Raw genomic sequence first — 25,692 nt, forward strand, 5'->3', positions numbered from 1 at the left:
AGAGAGATGGGTTATCTATTTCTTTAAATATGTGTATAAATAGTATATTCACAAAATACTCTAGTGTCTGAAATGTGTGAGCTTCTTTTCATTGCCCAATATTTGTCAAGTGACAAGGGCACAACTAACTTAAAGTAAGTGAATTACAAGTTTGAGGTATTTTGTGATTGGATAAAGAGGTATCCTGTGATACCTGGTTTTTATTGTATACTTCAAAGTCAGGTTTCTAGTCTATGTGTTAATGTGAATCTGTTTAAAGTTCTGTTTCCATTAATATATAAAGTTCTCTTGGTTGGTCTGTGTCACTAATTATAAAGAATGTTTTGGGGTTCACTTTTGAATACTTAAAAGGAAGCTGACCTCTGTGTGCTTTCCTTGTTCACATGTGTTTCTTTGTATATTGGGTGTGAAGGTGGAAGGAATTTTTTCCCCCCCTTCTGGTTTAGATATGGCTGAAGGGTCAAAGTTTCAGAAGCTTCATTGCTGGTTGTCTCTTAAACTTAATTAGACTTAATAGGCTGTAGGAATTGAGTAAGAGGCTTTAAGAAGACATTTTAACATTTCACGGAAGTGGCAGCCTTCCTGGAGTTTTCTCATGTATTCTGGTAGAGATAGTATGAAGGAGAGTTTCCAGTACTTGAATGAAAAATTTTAGAACAGCAGCTTGCAAGAATTTGGTCCGATCTGAAGGTGCCTTGACAAAAGACAGCAGGTCACAGTTGCAAGATGCTTTCCTTACCTGCAGAGATACCTGTAAGAATAGCTGATACAGCAACAACTTGGGGCCTTTAAAACCTCATCTAAACTTAACAGGGATTCAAACATTGCTGCTCTAGATACTGTCTGAATGAGGAAATATCCTCATTTGTAGTAAATCATTAACTGTCCTAGAAATTGTCACCTTTTTCTGTGTCTAGTTTTACGGCTTTTTTAAATTCACTGTGGTAAAGAGAAAACCAGAGTGAAGCCACTGTCCTTTTCATAAGGTTTCACATGTGACAAGATGAAATCGTGCTTCCTAAATGCTCCATGGTCTGCTTTTCAAAACAAGCAGCCTTCTCTTTGTTTACAGTGCTTTGTGCTTAGTCAACAGTTTCCAGGACTGAACATGAATTTTTAATACTAATTTCCATGGTCAGCCCTGAAGCCAGTTAAGCTTTCATACCTTTGATCCCTTGTTTCCTAGTTCTCCCAGAATTCGGGAGAAAAGGGTCATTGAAATCAGGGTTTGCTTTCTTTGCTGGGCTTCCTGTTTTCCAATTGTGCCAGATGTGTTCATGTATTTTGTCTTGTTTTTCATTTTGTTCATTACTGTGTAGCAGCGACTGTGGAGTCCTTACACCCTTGATCTCTGCAGATTAACTCTGAATGTGCCTCACCCCTATGGGAGCAGCCAGCCTGCAAAACACAAATACTGCATCGAGCTGGTGAAATTTGGTGTAAAAACCCATCCTGCATGAACTAAAAAACAAAGTGGCCAGGCAGACTCATTTTTCCTTCTAGATTTATAGTGCTCTTTTGTTTCCGCTATCTTGCCTCTTGGTGAATTTCAATTTTCAACCCAGCGTTTAGTAATGGCAACATGGCTCATTGAACCAGACATGCATTTCTCCTAAAAATGATATGATAAATGAATGTGTCAGAATTTAAATCACCACTGGAAATTTTACAACTACAAATGTGTATGTCTGGGTATTTGATGCAGTTCAGAAATGTTTTATGTAACTATGGGTAGGCGTGAAAGAGCAGCAAAGCTTTTGAGGACATGGGGGTATTGTATTAAAGCTTTAAAATCATGCTGCTAATCCCAAATGCTATAGAGTCTAGAAAAGCAGCTCTTTATGAATGTATGACAAGTTAAATGACCTAACAAACATTTCCATGTACCTGCGTGCTGTTTTGTGAGTCTCCAAGTACTGAACGAGAAGATGAGCCTGAGGTTCATTGAAGATCATCAGCTACATGTGGGATTTTATACCAGCCATGGGGTGTAAGGCATGTTGTTAGGGCTGACACTGGTAGAACAGTCATTGCAATAAAGCACTTCCTGCACAGCAAATGGCATTAGGTGGATGTGAGAGTGTGGGACACCTTGGTGGCATGTGTTGGAGCAGTGGTGGTAGTTACAACTGCACAGCAGAGGCCATCTGATAGAGGGAATGGCCCAAGTGATCGATGAGGTTCCTACTAAGACACAGGGGAGCAGTGGGGCAGTAATTCTGGTGCAGAGCACAACATCCTTTTATGTTCATGTCTATGTCAAACGTCATCTCCACTCTCCTTTATGCTTTAGAAAAGACCACTTTTGATAAAAGTTGCAGATACTGACTAGTGAACAACTTACCAGAAAAGCTTTATTTTAAAAGAAAGCTCTTTAGAGGAGTAATTTTTATTATTGAGATTTTCCATCCCTCTTGGCAGCTTAGAGGGCAAAAGTGATTTACATACGTGAGCATTGTTGCTATCCTTGTTTTCCATGAGCTGACTGGTTGCCCTATCCCCAGATAAAATTTGCCACTTACACTAGTTTTAGAGCTGAGTTTCAGTCCTGCACATTTTCAGTATGCTTTGGGAGTGCTATAGGTATAGATTAGAGGTACATGATGCATTAGTATTTCATGTTTGGATTGTAAATTTATTTATGGATACTAAGCCTAGCAAAACCCAGTTGAGGGTTTCAGTGGACCTCAGTAGCCAGACTGAGTCACTTCAATGTTCTTGTGACAAATGCTCCTGTTTCCTGGAACTGCCAAGTAGGTGTTTTCCAGTGCAAGCCTATCTATAGTTTGTTTCTTTGCATTTGTTTCCCAGTTTCTTGTCTATTAAAATGCCCAAACTTTCTTAGCCATCATGACTGCTGAGAAGAGGCAGAATGGGATCTAATCAGAAAATGAATTTAAAGAATCCACAATTTCCTATGAAGGAAATTAAAAAATGCAGAATTTTTAAATGAGGATCGATGCTTTAGGTGGCTCTAGTTAATGGGGTTTGTGTGTCTATGGTTGCCAATACTCTTTTCCTCTTACAGGATTTAGCAGGATTTAACATTCCATCTCTTTCCACAGAACGATATTACTTTTCCAAAAGTAATTTAATTTTCCAAATTATGAATTGGAGGAAAGCACTACTACCAACTTCAAACTGTCAAGGCTGTTTTTCCTGTAACTGCTTGGCAATTATTATCTTTGGCACCTGAAAAACTGAACTCAGTTCCTTTTATTTTTTAAAGATTCTTTATGTTCATTCCTGTTTTGCAGGTGATTGAATGGTTTTTATAGTTACAATAGTCAGCCTATGGGGACTATTATATGTGTTGTAGAATGGTTATTTTGTCCATTTGACCAAAATTTCACAGAATACAGACTTCTGTTTTCTGCAGTATCTTAAGATAAAATACTTCATCCTGTTGTTCGTGGCAGGGATCTGTTTAGTGCATCTGTTCAGCTCCTGTTAGTAGAAGTGTTCGCTCTTTCCCCTCTGAAGATCTTTCTGGTGCACAATCTACATCTGTTCATGGCAGTGATCATGGTGGGAGCGTGGGAGTCTTGGCATCTCTTGGCAGGTCTGCTGTTCCCATGAAATAGGTAAGGCATGAGTTTTGCGACATGTAGAACAGATACACTAGCAGAGATGATTGTTGAAGGGCTGCTAGTTGCTACTTGCTTTAGAATTGGTGCAATAAGGAGGATGTTTTAGTGAGGAAAAATAGAGGGCAGTAATGTTGCCATGCTGCAATACCTGAATGAAAACACAACCGAGCAAAAGTATCTGTTATTTCTCCATAAATACGTAAATATGGTTATTCTTGCCCTGTTTTATATTCCTGATTACTACCCGGAATGGAAGGAACGTATTTCAGTGGTTTTTAGACATTTGCTTCCTTCTTTTTTTACTTTCAGGTTCTAATTGACTGGATCAATGATGTGCTGGTGGAGGAGAGAATCATTGTCAAACAGCTTGAAGAGGACCTTTATGATGGGCAGGTGCTGCAAAAGCTGCTGGGTGAGTTCACATAAGAGAAGGCAGTCCCGAAGACTGGAAGGGGCTCCAAGTTAGCATCTTCTGAAGCTGTGGAGAGCTGTGCAGTAACTCACCATCTCACCAGGGATGCAGTTAGTTTCACTGATAGCTACAGTATCAGCTTCTTCATCTGTTCTTCTCAGACTGTCTGCTGAAAGGAGAGAAAGTCCAGATGATTCCTAAGTATCTGTTTCATGGACTAAGTATAATCCACACAGCTGAAATACCTGGCACAAAAAAGATATAGTCCAAAATTTTGTCTGTGTAGTTTACTTCTGAACTCTTTTGGGCTGAGAGCTTTTTTGAGGTCCGGATAGAATGAATTTTAGGGGGAAAAATGAGAAAAAGAGAATGTGTGGCAGCAAGGACATATGCATAATGTGCACTTTTGTGCAAATGATAAATGAAAGGCTATACCCAATGAAGCAGTTGTGATTTTGCACCCCCTTACATCTTAGCAATAAGTGTGTTCATGCAAGAAGCACGATGGAGAAAACCTTACGATGATGCTATGATTTATGGGGGTGCTTTTAGCAAACAAAGAGACATGAAGCTTCAAGTGCCATTGTAAATCCACTCCTTTTCCACTGATGGAAAGTCAGGCTGCTCTCAGTTTTCTTCTGACATGTTTTCAAGAGTGGGCTGGGATGTGTGATGCATGTGTTAGAGTGGAGCAAGAGGACCTGCTGGTGCTAATTCCACTGGTGCTAACAGATGCTGATGACTGAATTTTCTGCATATGCCCCTTAAATAGCAGGTCTGCAGCATTTTGATTAGCATTCACAAGCGTTTAAACTTGGTTAGGAGCAATTAACTTTGTGTGCAATTTAAACTCCTCCAGAACAATTTGAGGAATAAAACAAGAGTACTTTTAACACAGCTTGGTTAGACTGCAGCTGGGACCCTGCAGACAGCATGGGGAGCAGGAGTGTAGAGTTAATTTTAGCTCGGGAGTATTTGTGTGAATACAATTGTACTTCTTAACCTATAGACAGTACTGGTTCAGCATTCACTGGAGGCCTTTGTCATAGGTATCACTGCTTTCTTATACTCCCTCTGGAGGCCTTGGTTCCACCCTAAGGCCTGCAGGCTTTAAGAAAGTGCTTAGGTGTACATACATATATTTCCCCCTCCCTGGAAGTGTTCAAGGCCAGGTTGGATGGGGCTCTGAGCAGCCTGGTCTAGTGGGAGGTGTTCCTGCCCATGGCAGGAGGGTTGAATCTAGATGATCTTTAAAGTCCCTGCCAATCCAAACCATTGCATGATTCTATATGTAGTTCAGTTGGACTTAGCATATCTTTATAGAAGAAAAGGTGGGCACGTATGTCTGGCTGCCTGGGACTTTAAACTGGACTATTTTTCCCTCATTTTCTTACTGTTGGGCCTCTGACTGAAGATGTTTCTCTTCTGACTTGAAGCTATCACTGCTCATCCCAATCTTGTTTTGTTCTTCAGTGATGTCTTGGTTTCTTCAGCAAAACTTGACTTACTGAATCTCTCAGCCTTCCTGCTGTCACATGGATGAAAGAGGCAAAGCCCGTCGGGCTTGTGGCCGTGCCCCTGGTGCTTGAAGCCTGAGAGTTAGGTCAGCCCTCTGCTGTGCAAGTCATGTTCTCTGGTGCCTGCAGGAGATGATAACAAACCAGGGTCATTAAGCTTCAAGCAGTAGTTATCATTCCTTGTGTGTGTGAGATGTTTTAAGCAGGTCTGTCTTGATAGGCAGACCAAAAAATACCAATGAAAGACAACAGTTTGTCAGTGGGCTTATTTTGAAGCAGTTTGGAGTAACAGATTAGCTATTAGTAATTGCAATTACTAATTAGCAATCAACAACTAATTAATAATTAGTTATTAGTAATATCATTAATAATTAGCAATAATAACTAACAATTTATAATAGTATAACATGCTATTATATATAGTATATATAATATATATTAAGTATATGATATATAATAATTTACATACTGTATAAGTAATATACAATGCATCACATAGAAAATAAAAATAATTTAATATAATTTATGTCTATATACAATATATTTCATATTTTCATAAAATACATATAAATGTAATAAATTATAGTTATGTATAAAAGAAAACATGAAGTAATATGTAATAGTAATGGTAATAAGTAATTGATTACTAATCAGTAATTATCTATTAAATAGTAAGAGATTAGTAAGAGATTATCAAGGTACAAGGAGTGCCACTCAGAGAGACTGGAGGGACATGGTACACTTAGTGGCAGGGTGAAAGGAAATACATTTCTGCTTGCTGACTGGCAGCTCAACTAGGCTGAGAATAGAGAGGAGTCATAATAGGTGATCAGAAAATTAATCCTGTTGTATAAGGTGGGCTTTTTAATGTGTAAAATAATATTTGTATGTGTTTTTTTAGTCAGTTTAAAACATATTATTCAGATATTGATAACAAATTCCTACCGTAGATTGATGGAAGCTATCAAAACATTCAGTATTTGTGAGTCAATAACTTGCAACTCTCTTCTGTTTGGGTTGTTTTGTGTTATTAAAGTGCTCTTGTAGTTTTGTAACTTAAAAAAAATAAAAATAAAAAATATATATATATGTATCTCTTCAGCTAGTTGAAACGTCCAGAAGAAACATTTTTAGAGCAAACATATTTTCATTATTGAAATAATAACTTTTGACAACTCTGAAATGTTTCTGAAAGAATCTTTTGAGTGGAAGCCCATCCCATTTTGTGAAAACAGTTCTGGTGATGTTTTTTCTATTTTAAAAACTGGAATAATATATAATTGGAGTATGTTCAACAAGTCCTGACCTCCTAGACCCAGCAGCAGAGTGAGTTTAACCACTTTTTTCTCCTTGGTTGAGGGAGAGGGGGGATCAGCTGTTCCCATGGCTCTGGTGGCTGGAGGACACTACCTTCCTTAGCTCTGTTTCTTCTGTTTTCCTTGTTAGAGAAATTCACCTCCTGTGTCTTTGGCAAAGGCCACAATGCAGAGGAAGAGAATACATACTATGGACTAGTTGTCTGTAACTTTGGTAACAAATAATTATGTTACAGAAACAGAATTCAAATTTTAGTAAGGGCATTTTACCAAATTTTCTGCAGTATTTCACTTTTGGAAGTAATCAACCATCAAGTGACAATGTCATAACAACATGAGAATATTATACCAATTTACTTCTTTCTTTAGATTAGTTCCACTAAGCCAGTACAAATCTGTGGGATGTATGACTTGATGGTTTGAGGAAGCAAACTTTGCTTTAGCTTAAGTTTGTGCCTTCAGCTAACCTGAAATAAAGCCTATCAAGCTGAATTAAGCGTTCACACAATGTTTCCCCTTTTTTTTCCTAAATGAACTTATTATTAAAAAAACCCATGAAACCTGAGCAGATTCCTTGTGTAGTGAAGGCTGTGTTGTGCCAAATGCTTTTCAGTAGTGAAAGAAAATGGGAGGCACAATAAATGTTATTACTAACTTGGTGCCTATCTGAAAGTTGTTATATATTTTGACACCTTATTGCTGAGCATGTTCTGCCAGACCTTGCCAGTTTTCTGTGACAGGTTTTGTTGGAATTGACACACTTTGATAAAAGGTTTGCTTCCAGCTATTTTGCTTTCTGAGGAAAAGAATTATCTTGGAAAATTTCTAGCAAAGTCCAGCTCTGCCCAGTGCTCTGTGCTTGTTATTATCACCCAGGCCTTTGTTAAATCTGATTTTTGCCTGTTCTTTTTGCTGTTCTTTTTTTTCAAATACAGAAAAATTGGCTGACCGTAAACTGAACGTGGCAGAAGTGACACAATCTGAGATTGGCCAGAAACAGAAGTTACAGACAGTCCTGGAAGCTGTGCATGATTTGCTCCGACCCCATGGCTGGACAATCAAGTGGAACGTTGACTGTAAGGGCTCTGTTGTGCTTTCTGTCTCAGCTTTGCAGGCAAGGAGGGTATGATAATCACTAGGTTGATCATATCCTCTGTGATGCAGCGTGGGTTTTAAATGACTCATTTATTTGTGTAGAGGGTGCTACCCCAACCATATAATGGGTTGTAACTGGTACCTTCTTCTGTGGCTTTGTTTAAGGGCAGATATACATGGCTATGGGATTATTGAAGTAATTTTTTCCTTTAAGGGTTGGCTTTCATTAGAAGGTTTTTGTTTGCTTCCAGAATTTTGAATCCCTGCAGATGTGAAAAATGTTAGTCATTCAAGTATTGGAGTGTGTTCTAACCCTTCAGGCCACCACAGTGAGAGTAAAAGGATGCTGCATCCTACTGGAGGATGCAGCCTCTCTCAGGCTAAGCAGAAAGTGCCCTTAGCCTGTTGCAGTCTCAAAGTAAGAAGGGAACTTGAGAAGTCCCTTCACCTAGATAGTGGGTGGGGTTGCAGCCAGGAAAGCTTGTGTTAACACTTTGGAAGTCTGCTAAAAGCATCGTTCTCCAGTATTCTTCAGTACAGTGGAAGGTGAGTGATTGAGTCTGTCTGTCTTCATTGACTAGAGAGGGAGCTGAAGTGTTTGGGCTCCTCAGTTAGGCATTTAACTTACAGGGAGTGTTCAATCTAGGCTTTGTTACCTGTGAAACTATATTGTAGAACTTGTTAATTTAGGTAAAAGAGGAAGAAGGATTAAAAAGAGACTCTTTACCAAAGGTATTTTTCACTGCTTTTTTCCTGCCTTTCTATCAGAGCTATTTGTTTTAAAAGAGGACATCAGTATTCTTTGATTTACTTCGTTTTCCTTGTTCCTTGCAGCAATCCATGGCAAGAATCTGATTTCCATCCTACACCTCCTGGTAGCACTGGCAATGCATTTCCGGGCTCCCATTCGACTGCCTGAACACGTGGCTGTACAGGTGGTAGTTGTACGGGTGAGTATGAACTCAAAAGAGAAACTGATCAGAACAACCACTATTTCTCACTCTGCTTTTGCAGTACTGGGCTCATCCCATCCATTGCCCCTCCACCTCTTGTCATGTAGAAGATTCTTGTCCCAGTTGTTTAGCGAGTCCCAGCCCTGGGAATGCATTTTTGGTGTGCTTAAAGTGATCCTGAGGGCATTGTATCTTGTTTGGAACCACCATTTGCTACTGCAATATCAAGCTAAAAACATGTGATGGGATTTTGTATAAGAGAGAGTTGTGTCTGTAATGTGTGGCACTTTAGTAAAAGGGTTTTGCCATGCTTTTTTTTTGTTGTTGTTGTGGTAGAAAAGCCATTGAAACACAAACAGCATAGAAAGGAGTGTCAGCATGTGGAATCTCCATAGTCTGGGAAGCCTGTTACTGATGTTTTTCCTTAGTGACTTATTATGCAGACTTAGACACAATGTTTTATTTGGCATGCTAACAGATTTTCATCATGTCTTTCACAGCCTTGTATTTTTGTTAGCTTTTCTTAGATATGGAGAAGAGGTCTGACATGAGGACCCCTGACTTATCCCCTCCTGACCTAGATATTGCTCTAGTTACTCCTTTCTCTTCTTGGTGTTGACCATTTCCTTTCACTCTACAAAGACACTACTTTCAGAGCCTATGTACTCTTGGTTGTTATCTTGCCTTCTATACCTACTGAAGCTCCTGTAGCATGCAAACCCAGCTTTTCTCAACAGCTGTTGGAACACCAGGCAGTGCTTTTCCAGCTGGCACTCTGATCATGCTGTCACTGTTTGCTGTGGTGCTCAGTGCTGTTGTTGCAAGGCAGGCTCAGCTGCTGGCAGCAGGCTGTGGAAGGGCTTTCTGTATGTGCCATTTACTGTTAGAGCTGTCAGGCTGTAGAAGGTTTCCTTTCAAGAATAAAGAAGATAAAATTATCTCAGGCTCTGTTTTGCAGATGTGGATCCCCTTACAAGAAGCAGTTGCGTGGTAGTTGATTAGACATTTTGCTTTACAGTTAGATAATGCCATTTTCCAGGCTGCCTGCCTGAATGCTCTAGAGGTGCAGGGTGTGATGTAAATGATGTAAATTGGTGGATACTCCCTGACTCACAATAAATGTATTATCTTAAAAGAGGTGATTTTGAACTGCTTTCAGGCTGCTGTAGTTCTTTCAAGAACAGTGAGTTAGGTATTAAGGTACGTGAATGTAAATGGGAGACTATGTTTACATTTCTTTTGACTGTCTTGGAAACTTAAGGAGGAAAATGTAAATGTAAAAAGGTGGGAAACAGTCCTCTGATACCCCAATACTAGAAAGCTTCTTCAGTACAGTGAAGTGTCTTCTGTAACTGGTAAGTCAGAAGAAAAACCCTAAGTAAAGAAGTAAAGCCTCCTTTTACTTGTCCTTAGTTCAATCTTCAGGACCCTCTCTCTACCTCTGTGCAGGAGGAAGGCTGTGGAAAAGGTGTTTTCACAACTTTTTCCTGTTGGAGTGATATAGGGAAGACACCAGCCAAAAGCATCTGATCCACCAGAGTCCCTGCATCTTGAGACCAGATGAAGCTGAGGTGAAGACAGGTTGAAATGAAGGGGGAAAGAGAGAAAAGGTGAAGAGCAACTCTTAGGTCCCCAACGGAGTGCCTGAAGATGTCAGAGCAGTGGTACAATGAGAGTTAATTTAAGTTCAAAAGGCTGCAAGCTCTTGAACCTAGAGCCTGGAGTCCTGGAGATAGTTATGGCATCTGCTGGCTTTGAGCCTACCTGAGCTGGCCCCATGCAAGAGGAGGCTTGTCTCAGCCCCCCTATCCCACTGCTAGGTAAAGCTTGCAACTCTTCAGCTTTGTTTATTTACCTGGAAAGCAAGGCACAGTATAAACCAAAGCATGTTTCTTCTGGAACAATAACCTTTGCCTTATAGTTTGATACACTGAGTTTTTATAGTTCAGCATCCATAATCTGGACTAAAAATACATACTGATTCAGTAACCTAGGTCTCTTTAAATGGAGCTTACTTAGCCTTTGTGATACTAATGACAAACAGAAGAATGGTAATGAAGTTAATGTTACTAATCCAAGTAGGAAACCGATTATTATTATTATTATTATTATTATTATTATTAGCATTATCAATTTAATGTTAAGTGATCTCTTATTACAGATTTCAATGATGATTAGGGTTCTGTCAGACTAGAGCACAGTTAACATGTCTGCTCTGAGAGGTCTTAGTTTAAATGCCTCTTCTTGCTTGAATATGCATATAAGGGGATTAATCATCAGTTTAAGTGACTTCTTTGTAAGCTTTGAAGAATTGACCCCGCAGTCAGAAAACCTTGCAAGATGTTGTGGGAGTATTGCACAAGAATACACCCACACTGAAATTTGAAAAACTAGTTAAGTCTCACTTTCACGGGTGACTTTGGCACTTAGGATTATCACGATCAGGTTTGTTGAGCTGTCCTTAACACTGTGCAGATGCCTGAGGTGCTTTTTGCCCAGAGGGGCTGTGCTTATGCTATGAAAATAAGAGTCATACTGGTTTAGCAAGTTACTGCTTAGCCAAGTTGTATGCATTTCCATAGCCCATCTCAGAGCAATGCAGAACATTGTGTAAGTGTTGTGGGCTTTTTCTTCTCTAGTTTTTAGTGTCCTTTTCCATAAAATGAGATAATATTAAGACAACAGTGTGCTACTTGGAAAATATTTATCAACATCTCTCCACAGACTGGTGATTCTGCCCTTCCCTTAAATTCTTCTCTTCCTTTAACATCTTGAGGTGACAGACTGAGACTTTCCTAAGCTGCTGTATTTTTTTAAAATTCAAAACAGTTAATTTAGATTCTAAGAAAGATCTCTCTCTGTCAAACAATACACCCTCCTTTTTTGCTCCTGCATTGTATAGTTTGCTCAGAAGCCCACAGAAGTTTTGGAAAGAACTTTCTGCTTTACCTTCCCTGGCAGGAAGAACCTTTGCCGGTCTATTTGTCTGTCAACATTACCTGGAACAACTACAAGACTAACCCAGCAGACTGGGTTATAATATAAACACTTTTGTTCATATTATTTCCTGATGAGTGCCATGAGGTAGTCCCTCTCAAGGGCAGAGTTGCTGAAACCTAGTTGCTTTCAAACCTTTTTAATATCAACCTTCAGAACTGGTTTTCTTGGTGGCTTTTGTGTGAGATAGAAAATTTTGTAACCATGGCAATGTATGACCAAGTTATACATCATGTCCTAGCAGAGCAAGGATTTAAGTGGGTCTTCCAGTTAAGATCCTGTTGATAGCTGCTGCAAGTGCTGAGTTAGGAGTTTAAGATGATACATGTTTTAATACTGGTGTCACTCAGCATGTGCCTGTTATTCCAGGCCTCCTCAGTGAGGGCAGGGGGGAGAGAAACTTTGTGGTTTCTGTGTGTGCTTCCAGTGAGAAGTGAAAATCCTGAGAATTTCCTTCTAGCTGATTCTACTGCCTGATGAGGAAGAAATACCCTAATTCAGGAGAACAAAACACTCTCGGAAACAAGAGTAAAAATTGTTCTTAAGGCTTACTGCTTTGGTTGTTTTTACAAGGCTCAGGAACTGAACTTTTTGCGCTTAGGTTTCCTCATCCTTATTTTTAAAATTACAGTGTGTCTCACCTTGGTGGCTCTGGGAGATCTGAGGTATTTTTACAGTAATTCCCTTGAAGTCTGAGTTGCAGACTGAAAGGTCAGAGGCAAGGTAGGATGAAGAATAAATGTCTGATGGCAGCGGTGCAAGGAATCAGTTTTATCCAAGAATGACATTTGCTTTTGGATTACAAGCCCAAAGGATTTAGGCTTGCTGTGTGAGCAGCATGCTCAGCTGCCTCAGAGGGGGCTAGGCAGAAATGCCCCCATTTTCACCTCCTGGGGAGTCAGTATTGGCATCCATTCCTCTTTCTTAACAGGCATTTTGAGGCATTCATCACCAGTCACCATTTACTGAGTTTTTGTTCACAGTTTGGAGCATCTTCTCCCTGAGGTACGTGATGTCTGGAAGGTCCAGAAACCTGTGATGATAAAGTGGAGACGTGGTGGGGTGGAATAAAGACAACATTGTTTTGTATGCAGGAAAACATTGCCCTGTCAGATGCTTTCCTCATCCATGCTGTCATCCTGGCTCGTTCCACCAAACCTCCTGGCGCCGTTCCCGTAGCTCCCCAGGGGGAGCAGGATGAGATGTGTGCATGATAGGGAAGTGAGGGGCTGTGAAGACAAGGCCAGCTGGCAGCTCCAGCACAGGGCTCAGCTCAGGGATGGAGCTGGAACAGCACAGCCCACAGCTTCTGCCGTGCTTTCAGCCAGGCTCCCTGGGGGTGGCTTGAGAAAGCAGCACTGCCTTCGTTTCCTTGAGTAGGGAGCGGGAGGGCAGGAGTTCCTCTCACTGGTTTTTAGATTTCCATTTTTATTCCTTAGATTGCTTCTGGGGAAGGATGTGTTTCTCTTCAAAGCTGTTCTCCCTAATCAGTTCTTGGTTGAGGTTCGGCTGGTGAAAAATTATTGAGATGACATATGTATATGAAACTTGTGCCTAGGGGGTGGTTCCCCTGCTTACCTGAGCTAGCAGTTTCATTAACTCTGCTGTAAGTCATTCTGACAGACCTGGTTCCTAGATGGCTGCTGAGATTTGAGCTCTTGTCTCAGCTTTTTTAGTACAGAGGAGGGAAGAAACAAATTCCTTCATTCAGGCATAAGGCTCCATCCCATAGTTTTGGAAGGGACCTCCAGAGGTGTTAAGAAAGTTTTTGACTTGGGTAAAAGCTCTTCCAGCCTCAAGAGGCACATGTTGTGTTTCTAAAGCTCTGGAGAGGCTCAGAAACATTTTCCTCCACCTGTGTCAGGGGGCTGTGTCTTAACAGAGCCGAGGAAGCTGCTTTGAAACTGAGTCTCACTGCATGCCAGCTCTCTGTTGGGTAGGAGGCTTCTTATTCATGCAGAAAATTATCCCAAGAAGAGTAAACCCTGTAACAGGGAAATACTATTAATTGTGAAATCACTGGTTGGATTTTTTAAGCTCCCTACATTTCCTTGGTGTCTGTGTTCCTGACAGGCATGTGGCTGGTGGGCTCAGTAACATGCCTGCTGTAGGAGAGCTATTCTCATGCCCGGGGAGCTTTGCTGACACACTGGAGCCCTGGCCTGGGGGCAGCCATCCATGTTATTTCAGCCCTAGACCTCTGTGGAGAGCTTGGTTGCTGATTGTGTCAAATTGTTGGTTGACACCATGACATGAACAAGTGCCCTTAGGGAATTCGTGGCTGGGCTCACACTGTTAGTTGTGTTCCAGGCACGGTGTTGACTCTGGTCTCAGGAGGAGAATTGTTAGCAAGTTTGTTGGCTGAAAATATGTGCATACACACACACACACACACACACATTTCCCAAACATCCATTTGGTTGTCAGACTGATAAGTGCCACTGTTCTGGGAGTGAGCCCTCCTGTGTCAGCTGTTTCACCCCTACCAAATGTAACTAGCACCCTTTATCCTGTTTGCTCCTTGGGGATTTTGAAAGATGCTGAATGCTGCAGAGCACCTAATGAGTTTCTCATTTCCTAATGCTGTCTCACTTTCTAACTCCCTTTCCAGAAACGTGAAGGCCTCCTTCAGACCACTCATGTTACAGAGGAGCTGACAACTACGACAGAGTAAGTCTAAAATGCTTTGGCTTCGGAGTGTGTCTGTGGTGCGTGATGTGAGATTATTTACAAAGATGAAAGAGAGGCTTAACCCTCCCCCCTAAAATTGGCTGTATTAATAAAATCCCTTTGTGTGGTTGTCCTGACTTGAGCTTTTTTTAACTATATAGAAGTAACTCGGTCTTTTGAAATACGTTACAAAGAAGAAAAGTGTCTTGACATTCTTGTGTTACAGAAGCTTTTAATGGAATAGTTCATCGACAGTAACCTTTGTGGACCTTCTTTTTCCCCCCCTGCCTTCCAGGGGTAGCCATATATAACTAATTTCTGCCCAGTGCTGTTGCCTTTTTCAACTGAGTGGTTCATGTAGGTATTTTGAGGAGGAATTAGTTTCACCAAAGGCAGTTATTTGAAACCATCTCAAAACTGAAGTGATACCCTGTTTAAACTGTAAGGAGACATGAGCTCTGCTTTCAGTAGTACCTCAGGACAAGAGCTCAGCAAAACCAAATTAAATAAATAAACATCTTCCCTCTCCATCTTTTGCTACAGATTACTTTATGTTTTTATAGTGCTTTTTATGAGGAGAAGGCTAGACATGCACTTTCCTCTTTTTATGAGGAGAAGGCTAGACATGCACTTTGGCTGCAAATAAAAGCTGTTTTTCCTTTGTGTGGCCTGAAGGCAACTCTTAGAGGGACGTACATGAGCCCTCCTTCAGTTTATCAGTGTGTTGGCTCCCTGTAGAGTTGGCTCAGCTTTCCATGACTGAAGATAAATGAAGTACCATCTGGCTAGCTCAGTGGGGAAGATCTTTTAGATGGAAACACTCAAAAATGAAATAATATCTCTATGTGGACATTAAAGATCTCATGGTGTTTTTTGTAGGATCAGAGCTCAGCCTCCTGTTTCTGGGCCAAAACTCCTCCCCTCACTCCTATGCCCTTGAACAATGTAGTTAGCTTGTCCTCCCCTTCAGATGTGGTTTAGAAGAGGTAATCTGCAGAGTGGGGCTTAGTAATTTTTTAGCAAGAAAGATGCTTACAGACTTGCATGTGTGTTTATACATGTGTTTTAGGAAGTTACTTGGTACTACACAATATTAAAAGGTTTGCTGTTGCATACCCAAAGATAAGTGTAGCTATGGAAAATGCAATGATCAGCAGAATCCCAACATTCATTGAATACTTTCAAATTCCTCTGCAAATCAGGGCCTGAGTCTCAGCTGATAAACATCTGCATATGTCTGATGATGTTGCTGGCTGTGTATATAAATAAGTTGTGGCAGTTTTATTTACATAATACCCAGATCTGATGTATGTTTTCTCTCTTCAGAAGAAACAAATTAAAGTGTGCTAGATAGCCTCCCTCCTGAGCTCTGTGCTGTAGTATCTAATGACTCTATTTGTGGAAACCATAGAAAGAAGTACTTTTGTTCATTCTCTCTTCATCATAAAAATAGTTCTGCACAAGAAATCACATTTATGTGCAAAACATATTTATGCATTTCCATTCATTTAAAATGTATCTCCCTGGCATCACTGGTGGTCTGCTGGGGACGTTGCTGCAGCACGTTGGGTCAGGTCTGTGACATGCTCAGGCTCCTGACTTGGTAGGAGTGGTTAGCCCTCAGCATCTGGCAGGAAAGGCCCATTAAACCCATGGCCTTGCCTTTTCAAAGTGATTCTTCATGAACTAACCCTATCTTTTTGAATGCTCTGACTTGCAGGATGATGATGGGAAGATTTGGTGAGTAACAAAGTTGACTTTGACTACTTTTATTAACTTATGTCATGCACGGAAATCTTGTCTATTTTTCTTCATTAGATCAAGACAATGAATTGAGCAATTTCATAGGGTTGAAATGTACCATGGGGACAGGTTTTGTTGCTCCACACAGATATGGAGCATAATGTGTAGAACCAGATGATCCAGTATAACTTCTTGTGCTCTCTAGACTGGTCTCCATGGATTTGTTTTCGTTTTTAAGTAACAAGTAGTGGAAATGCTGCACAAGGCAATATTTCCTAGTACTGTTGTTACTGACTTTCAAGTAGAAATCCTTGCAACCTCCAGCAATAGGAGTTACACCTTCTTCATAATGTGACCATTTACTTTATATATAAATAAATAGATGGAAATCACTGAAGTAAAGGTGTATGGCATGAGGTCTAAGATAGCTCAGTTTATTTGTCTGCGTTCAGTGACCAGTCAGCAGCCCTCTCTACTTCCTTTGTATGGATTATGTTTCCCTCCTCCATGTTCACTAGATTTTAGAGTTTAGACCTTACCAACTGTAGATCTGGTATTCTAAACAAAACCCATTTCTTTTGGTGCTGCTGCCAAGAGACTTCTCTCTTTGCATTTAGTTTTGTTACTGGCATTAAGTCACTGCTCACCAAAGAGATGTGGGCTCCTGTAAAGGCCTGTGTGCACTGAGGAACGAGTCATTTAGTTTCTCTGTTCTCCAGTTATAATATGTGAACGTGACCATTTCTCCTCTTGCAGAACATCTTCATTAATAATTAACAAGGTACTCTGAAAATAAGTAATATCATGGGCTATAGGGGCTAAATAACATATTTCAGTGAATAAATACATTTGTTTATTTAACAATAGAAAACTACTAAAATGTGTTCTGTAAATAAAAATTATTTGAACTTGGAAAAACTGCTAAAAACTATGTTTAAAATTTTATCAGCTTAATACTCAGGCACTTTTCCAGCATTTTTATTTTATTTTTTTTTTAAAAAGCAATTACAATTGGTCAGATTTCTGATTTTTTCATGTTTTACCTGATGGTGACAGTTGTCATCCAAAAAACTCAGTGTTTGGAAAATTTCAGTCAGCCCAAAGCTGCCAAAATGTGAAATGTTGCACTAATTTTTAGTAGATTTTGATTGGATTAGATACTGTTATATGATGCTTTGAAGGTCTAAACATAGTTTAAATCTTCATACAATACTGAATGAGATTTCACTTATGTTCAGTTTTAAGCTTTACTGAAGTCAGGTGTATTATGAGTAATTGTAAATTAACCAAATGAATATCTGATTTTGACACTGATTGGTGGATGCAACCATAGCTATCACTTTAGCTGTAGTGCACCAAAACCAGGTGATGTTTCAGTGGCTTGTTGTTTACGTTAGGATTGAAGCATAGTCCAAATCTGTGTTTCATTTTAATTTTTCTTCCACTCACATATTTTGTGTTCCAATTATTGAATGGAAGAAAAAAGAAATCAATGAATTACCTGTTTATTTTCAGTTACCTCTCAAATTTCTTGGGGAATTTGCTTGGGCATTTAGTTAGTCACCAAAATACAGTGATAGCTTTTAGCTTGAGTTTCTGTTACCTGGATTTCTGAGAAGGACCTTTAATCTTGGGACATATAACTGTCTTCCCACACTTGGCTATTGGAGGTGTATTGATTCTTCTCTTTTCCTCCCCTATAACCAGAGCGTGATGCCTTTGACACACTGTTTGATCATGCACCAGACAAACTCAGCGTAGTCAAAAAGGTGAAGAATGAAGTTCAGGTTTTCTTTTCTACATTGCTTTTTTCCTTATGCTGTTGGAAAGATAGCGAGAAAGATCTGGAAAACAGCAGAAGAGGATTCTGAAATAGTGAAAAGGCTGTTTATCCCCCAAAGCTCACTGTTTCAAAGCCAGGGCTTTGGTCAGGCTTGTGTCGTTACTCTCTTGCGTCAGCCAAGGCTTTTCTAGGTAGCATTGCTAGATTAAATCCAATTTTAGAAAAAGCTGCTCTGCAAAGTATCTGCAGTGGTACAGATCATTCTGGGTGGACAATTGTACATATACAGATCCCAGGTGCTGTCCTTCAGTGAGGAGGGACTGGGCTGTAGGCTAATGAGCAGTTGCTGGTGGTGATCCCTTTGCTCAGCTCAACAGCAGCCAGACTCACATGTGTCTTCAGCCATAGCCTCCCCAGGATGCACTGGGTGTTTGGTTTTCAGCTCATTCCTGTACTGAATGGTCATCTTCCACAACTGGAAGATACTTTCAGCAGCAGCCTGGAATGTCATTCAGCCATAAATATTTTTGCTAAATGTAAAGCTTTTACTGAAGAGTTGCTCTTGTCCCAGGGCTCTTCTGCTTAACACTAATTCAAATAGTCCTCTGGTCTGTCCTCCAAGGCTGAGCACCATTGCAAAGCACACCTCCAGACATAGTCCTGACATGGCAGAGCAGAGGGGTAAAGGAACTGTTGATTTCTGCCAGCTCTTCTTAGTTTTAGAGAACATACAAGGAAGTGACTCCATGTTGTTCCATCTGCTAGTTCTAACATGGCTGTTCAGCTGTTTATTAGAACAGTAGTATTCAAAGATCAGTGTTGTAATTTGCCACTTTACTTTGTATGAAACAGAGGATGTATGCATTTATAATAATGCTTTGAAGTCTCTTGAAGATTTTATCTTTCCAGTCTAAAATTTCTTCTAGAAGAGTGTTTTTAAAGTTGATAGAGGATTAAGTTAACTCTACCCACACAATAGAAGTGTTTACGCCCAACTTTGTGTCCCTTTTGTGAGTGTTGTAAGCAGGCTGGCAGATCTCTGTGCTTCAATACATCAGCATGTATCTGGCTCCTAGTAACAGGATCTTGCATGTCTGCTTCCTGTGGGACTAGAAGTGCCAGACTTGGGTTGTATCATGACTGTAATTTGCTAATTGTTATGTACACATCACTCCATAACAGAGGTGTGTGCAGAACAGTTTATTTTTTAATATCTTCTCTTGGGAGTCTTAGCTGCTCATCATAGAATCACAAAATCATCATGCTTGGAAAGGGAGCTTGAAGATCATCAAGTCCAACCATAACCTAAATCCCCCTACCATAACCATGCCTTGCTCCCAGGCAGTAGATCTTCTCCAAGAACCTGGAGAGATAATGTGGACACTAAAAGCACCTACTGCCTACTTCATCTTCACAAAGAACCTACAGAAGAATCAATGTCATCACAGCTTTTTCCCACAGACACTATAGTGTGCTTTAAGTACTAGGGAAAATAAATAGTAAGCTGTATGTAATAGCACCATCTGGTGACTTCTGGCATATGGTGCAACAAAAATTACTTGGGTTGTTTTTAGTTTTACGTACTTATTTATGCAAAAACAAATAGCACACATGCATGTTTTATTAAGCTTTAAAAAATGCCTTAAAATGTTATGTACTGACTGCAGTGTCTAACATCACTGGTTATGGTATTTTCTTTTATAGTCTCTGATCACCTTTGTGAACAAACACTTGAATAAACTGAATTTGGAAGTAACGGAGTTAGAAACCCAGGTAGGAGACTTTGTCTTTTTGTATGTAAATTAGCTGTGTAAATTGCAAATTAAATTGCAATTGTAAATTGCTCCATAAAACTTTGTTATGGAACCGTTTGCCTTTGGGCATATTTATGGGATCAGGGCTCTGTCTTTTCAGTAGCAGTGACATTCACTGATTCTTTCTTCCTTCACTCATGTTTACACATGCTTCATATTACTGCTGAATTTTTTATTACTAGGTGAAATTCTTGGAAATGTAATAGGGTCTTACTAACGACTGTAGAACATGGCTGAATTTCAGGGCAGCTTGTCTCTCCGATCAAAGAGGAGTGCTGCAAAGCAGTTGCTATAGTTATGGGTGGGTGGTGGGTTGTGTCTTTTCTGGCTGTGAGGGTTCATAATGAACTGATGTAAGCTCTAATAGCTGGCTGCCTGGGGCTCTCAGGAGGAGTGTGGACTGCAGTGTGGAGTTCATCACAGAGATACCAGTGTGAGCTTTGATCACACCAAAGTGGGACTGGAAACAATTTTGCTGTTGCAGCAAAGGCCTTTATATTCTCCTTTTTACCCTGCTGTCTCGGGAGAACATGTACTGTGCTTGCATCTTAGCAGTGTGGATTAATGACCTGAAGCTCCTGTGCTGCACTGGCTGTTCTGCCAGTGGTATCCATGTTAGTTTGTTTAAAGCTAGAGGAGGCGACTTGTCAGTCACCACCATCTACTCTGAGGAGTTCTCAGTCTCTACAGCAAAGCTGGGTACCAGATATGCTTGAGTGTAAATTTCATTGAGAGTAAGATAGTTTTCATTTTACAGATAAAATTAAGCAATTTTCAGGCAGGGGCTTGGCTATGCAGAAGCAGATATTCTTTCCAGAGCTCACTGAACTATGGAGAGATGGTTGGCTTTTTCTCCTGGTGAAGAAATAAACACGGCACCTAGAATATTATACCAGGATTATGAGTAATTGGTTTGAGCCTGGCTTAGTTTAATACCAATAATTCACTGCTGGTTTATAGCTTTCCTGAAATAAAAGGGTGACTGGGTCTCATCTGTCACGAGAAATTGTTGCTTAATGCCTTGGAAGTACCCAACAATTTATTTTTTAAAAGGTTAGAGGATGTCACATATGACGTATCAGGATCACAAGTGAGAAGTCTGTTAGAAATACATAACACTACCCCCCATAGGCAGTAAGTAGTCACCCTGTCTGGTAGGAATACTGAACAGTATTGCTAAAAGTATTTAGGAATTATTTAATATTTACTGAAACTGTAAACAACATTATTTTGACTTGGAAAACAATTATTTTGTGAAGGTAGACTTACACATGAAGTAAAAGGGATTGTGGTTGAAATTACCAGGTACTGTGGAAGTATGACTGGGAGTATATAATGTGCAAGCATGTTTTCCAGGAAGTCTTGTCTTTTTTTAAATTGAAAAAGCTTTATTAAATACTGTAGTGAAGTTGGCAAGATTCCTCAGCAAATAAAATGAATGTAAGGAAAAGCAAGAACAGACATACCCCAAGGTATTCAGTAGCCTAGTAAATAGGTAACTGGCTGGAGATGAAGATCTTGTTTTCAATCCCTGCCCATTCAGACCATATACTCTACACAACTAAGGAGTACAAATTGTAGGTAACTCCCAGGTGAATTGCTTTTAATTTCTTCTGCTCAGAGCTATTTACTGTATGAAAGTAATTTAAATATTCTTTGGCACATGATCTTGCATGGGTTAATGCTACAGCAATAGCTGATGGGCTTCCTTGTTTTGCTCAGGAAATGAAACTAGGAGAAATAATGCTACCAGATGTAGGGAGAAAGCCTTGTATCCTGTGTTTTTTTCTTTAGAGACTGATGATAAAGCAGCTATATCAACAGACTGACTAGAAAACACAGATTTAGCCTGCTCAGCTGCAGTGGTGATTGCAAGGGTATAGGTGGATCCAAGGAGCAGATGAAGCAAAGCCCTAAATGCTTGTTAAATTTGCTGTCAGTTCCTTGCTATTCCTGAAAGGAGCAGTCTGTGAATCCTGAGCCATCTTACACTTCCATGCTATCAGACAATATTGGTAGAAATCAAAGTGCATAATTTGGGCCAAGCATTCTTTATTCTGCTTGTTTATGAATGCTTATCTGAAAACAGATGTTTTCACCTAGGAATGTCATCAGTGTTTCTTTGTAGTTTGCAGATGGTGTTTACTTGGTTTTGCTCATGGGTCTCCTTGAAGACTATTTTGTTCCACTTCACAACTTCTACTTAACTCCTGAAAGTTTTGATCAAAAGGTGGGTAGAAACTTCAAGTTGTATTCTCTTTGCCTTGTTACCATATATTTCCCAATTATGATATCTTTTCTCTTTGTGCCCAGTAAATCAGAACCCAATATATTCTTCTCTTCAGTAGCAGCAGCAAAGATGCATTGGGTATAACACTTTGTAGTTGGTATCACTAAAAGTTGCTTGTGAAATTAATGGGTAAATTTCTCATAGTTGACTTAAGATAGGTACTCTTTTATTAGTATCAAATGACACCGAAAGCTCATGAATAGAATAAATGAATCAGTAATAATTGCTTTGTACTGCCTAGTACTTTGCATAATCAAAATTATTTCTTAAATTGTAGTATTGCCTAGTGTTTTTGACATGGAGATGGATCGAGCTTCACCCCAAAGTCACAGAATGTCATCCCTAAAAACTACTCTCTCATCTCACTAGTATCAGTTGCCTCATACCCATTAGTTCTTTTTCTGTAGTTTATTTAATGTTCCTACAGACCAAGCAAATAAATGTCATTACTCAATATGTAAATGAGATACTGTAGTGGAAGAGGTGGTACCTGGTTCATGATCTTGGGTTGATCTGGGGTTAGAAACAACGTGTTGAGTGCTCACATTTAACATGTCTTGGAGCTGATCTAAATTCAAGAAGGCTGTCCCAATCCCATGGGGGGGGAGCATGGAAAAAATTGCCTGTCTGAAGTCAGTTTGTGAGCTCAGACATCTGGTTCTGTGTCGTGTTCGTGGCAGGATCGTTCCCAACATTGCTGACTTTAGCTTTAGAGAGAATGTGCTAGCTAGTCTTTTATGGGTACTTCTTTCTTTTTGGTAAGGAGTGAATAACTTGCTGCCAGCTTTGAGAAAGACAAGTGGATTCTTTGCAGTCTTAGATTGTCTTTTACTCATTATTAGGGTATTAGAGATGGAAGGAGACAAAATATGTCTCATACTCTTAGCCCCTCACTTGCTCCTATGTCCTTCCTAGTCCTAACAATGAGAAGAGTGCTTAACAAATGCTTTATTGTCATAACCAAAAGTGTGCCTCATTCTGCATTTGTTCCTGGACATACACACCAATCTGTGTATATTCGGTGCCTGGTATCAGAATACTCTGAGCCTGGTTGTGCTGTTGTAATTCATCTCCCCTTGCTTTTTATTCTGCCAGATTCTGCAGTGGAGTGGATGCAACTAGTGTGTTGGCTGACCTGGAGCAGGAGATGCCTAGGTTAGGAGTGGAAACATTGTCAAAAGTTCAAAGATCGAATGCTTTGTAAGGCAAGGGCTGTTTCAAATGGTGTTTTTTTCATAATGACTTCAGTGCAGGTTGTTGCTGTCAAGCACCCCTCAGCAAAGGTCCATGCTCTCTGAGGGATGGGACTTGGTCATGATAGAATAGCCCAGCTTTGCCTGGGTGGATCATATCAGCATTGCAAGAGGAAATTGAGCTGCACCAAATGAGCACTGTTACAGACCTAGGGTAACATGCTGAACCTGCTGGTTCTCTAGGTTATACAGGGCTTGTTGACTTTCTCCAGGGGTGACTAGTTGCTATTTGGGAGCTTAAGGGGTCTTCATGAGGGCAGGAAATCCAGTGCCAGTTAAAAGGGGCTTCTTTAGGCATGAAGTTTGTGGATAAGATGGGGATTAGTTAATTTTGAAGGTTGGATACTGCACAGGAACTTGATAGAGCAGTGGGAAAATAGTTATCTATTACATCTTATACAAGCTCTCCTTTGTAGCTTTCTCATGGTTTTTTATGATAGTATCTTGAATTTTTGCCCTTGTAGAAATGCAGGATGCTGTCTTGTAGCCAGCACCTGTTTTCAGTTATGGTTTTGTCCCTTATGATGTAAATTCATAAAGAGCATCCAGTATTCCTGAACTAATGTTCAGGTTTTGTGTTGATACTGCCTTGAGGAAAGGTGATGTGTGAATCAAAGAAGGAGAGGTGGACTGTGTTTTTGGGAAAGGAAAAAATATTTTCATCTTTGTCCCAATGAATGAGGAGGAACTGTAGCAGATAAAAAGAGATTAATAAAGTCCTGAGCTATAAGCGCCAGGGAACAGGGCCTTTCTTCCTTGTTGTAGGGGGCTTTGTATGTGTAAATCTCTGACTTTCAGGTGGAGTAGCTTTCATTAAATCTTTATTCTTTGCTGTGTATCTCCAGAACTGTCTCTTGCACTATCAAAAATGCACAGAATTCATAATCCAAATTGCTTTGCTTAAACTTCAGTAAGCATGGATGAGAAAGCTGCAATGCAGATCTCTTTAAACCACAATGTTTGCTCCTCAAAGGAGAGATTACAACAAGACACCTACTTTCTTGCTTTTTTTCCTTTTCCTCAATTTTCTTTCCTCTGACTTCATGTCATGTGTGACCCTGGGTGGCTTGTTCAGGAAGCTCTTTCTGTACACTTGTGCCTAGCTTGTTTTGCAGGTTCACCAAACAGCCTGTCTAGGAACTGCCACCACCAAGCATTTTTTGAAGCATTTGCTTCATAGAGAAACTAGTTTGACTTCTCTCTGTCTTCAAGTAGAGGAAGCCAAAGAACCAAGAGACTAAGAATGGTTGCACAAGGTCATGCAACAAGGAGCCTGGCTCCTTGATGATGTGAAGTTTATGTTTCTTAATATGCAGCTGATAATAATGCAGAAAATACTGATGTTTGAAAATAATTCACTTTAGTGTCCTTATTTCTTCTTACACAGTTTCCCACAATACCCATGTGTATTTTTCATCTCAGTTCAACCTTGTCACTTCTGTTAACATTCCTTGTTGCCTGGATGACGAGTGATTTCTTGCCTTACAGTCAGAAATGTTGATCTTGTGTTCAGGCAAGAAGAGCTCAACATAATGCAGCTTTGTTGTAGTTGTTACTGGGAGCATCCTGGCCTCTGCCTCGGAGAGTGAGATTGGGGATTGATGGGGTTTCCTGTTTCATGTGGTACCCAACCACATTTTTACACTTGAAATTTGGAAATAAAAAATTACTTCCTTTGTATCAAAAAGGGAATAGTTACCCTATAATGAAATCGGCTTTCATTTCTTAGTCTCTTACATGTACTTTATGCTCTACTTAGGCATGTAAATATTTAATACTGATTTAAATAGAATTACCATTCTCTATGCCAAGTATAGGCAGGATAAAGCATTTTAAAAATCTGATTAAACATTTTCTGTGCCTATATAACTTTGAGATTCTAAGCACTTTATCTCTTTCAGGTCCATAATGTTGCCTTTGCTTTTGAGCTGATGCAGGATGGAGGACTGAAGAAACCAAAAGCTCGCCCTGAGGGTATGGACAGGCCATGTGGCTTTTAACTGTCTACAATAGAAACATAATATTCAAGTGCATTTCTAAATATATTCAAAGACAGTAGCAGTAGTGCCACAAAGCAGAGCTATAAATGTGCCCCTCGGCAGTTTTCCAAAGGATTTGTTGTCTGTGTCTGGGGTAGATCCTTACCTGTGTTTCTTGTCTGGAATAGATTGTCTGAGTTGGACAAGTCTCATTTTCGTGCATAACACAAGAGCTGTTCAGTGCTGTATTATAAATTCAAGTGGTATTCTCAAAAAACAA

The 25,692-nt window shown here is 39.9% G+C and overlaps 1 protein-coding gene across 3 annotated transcripts in view; it reads left to right on the plus strand.

Moving 5' to 3' along the window:
- Window positions 1-25,692, plus strand: part of PARVB (parvin, beta) — a 40,656-nt gene that overhangs the window by 8,900 nt on the left and 6,064 nt on the right. For 2 of the 3 annotated variants that reach the window (XM_010004770.1, XM_010004772.1), the window contains exons 4-12: window positions 3,900-4,002; window positions 7,771-7,911; window positions 8,765-8,880; window positions 14,492-14,550; window positions 16,271-16,290; window positions 18,001-18,062; window positions 19,781-19,849; window positions 22,019-22,120; window positions 25,335-25,407. In XM_010004770.1, coding sequence (XP_010003072.1) covers window positions 3,900-4,002; window positions 7,771-7,911; window positions 8,765-8,880; window positions 14,492-14,550; window positions 16,271-16,290; window positions 18,001-18,062; window positions 19,781-19,849; window positions 22,019-22,120; window positions 25,335-25,407 — 745 coding nt within the window. The remainder of the gene's footprint in view (window positions 1-3,899; window positions 4,003-7,770; window positions 7,912-8,764; window positions 8,881-14,491; window positions 14,551-16,270; window positions 16,291-18,000; window positions 18,063-19,780; window positions 19,850-22,018; window positions 22,121-25,334; window positions 25,408-25,692) is intronic. The other variant, XM_010004771.1, reaches the window with a different exon arrangement.

The sequence above is a fragment of the Chaetura pelagica genome, unplaced genomic scaffold (genome assembly GCF_000747805.2).
Source record: "Chaetura pelagica isolate M959 unplaced genomic scaffold, ChaPel_1.0 scaffold479, whole genome shotgun sequence".
NCBI lineage: Eukaryota > Metazoa > Chordata > Aves > Apodiformes > Apodidae > Chaetura > Chaetura pelagica.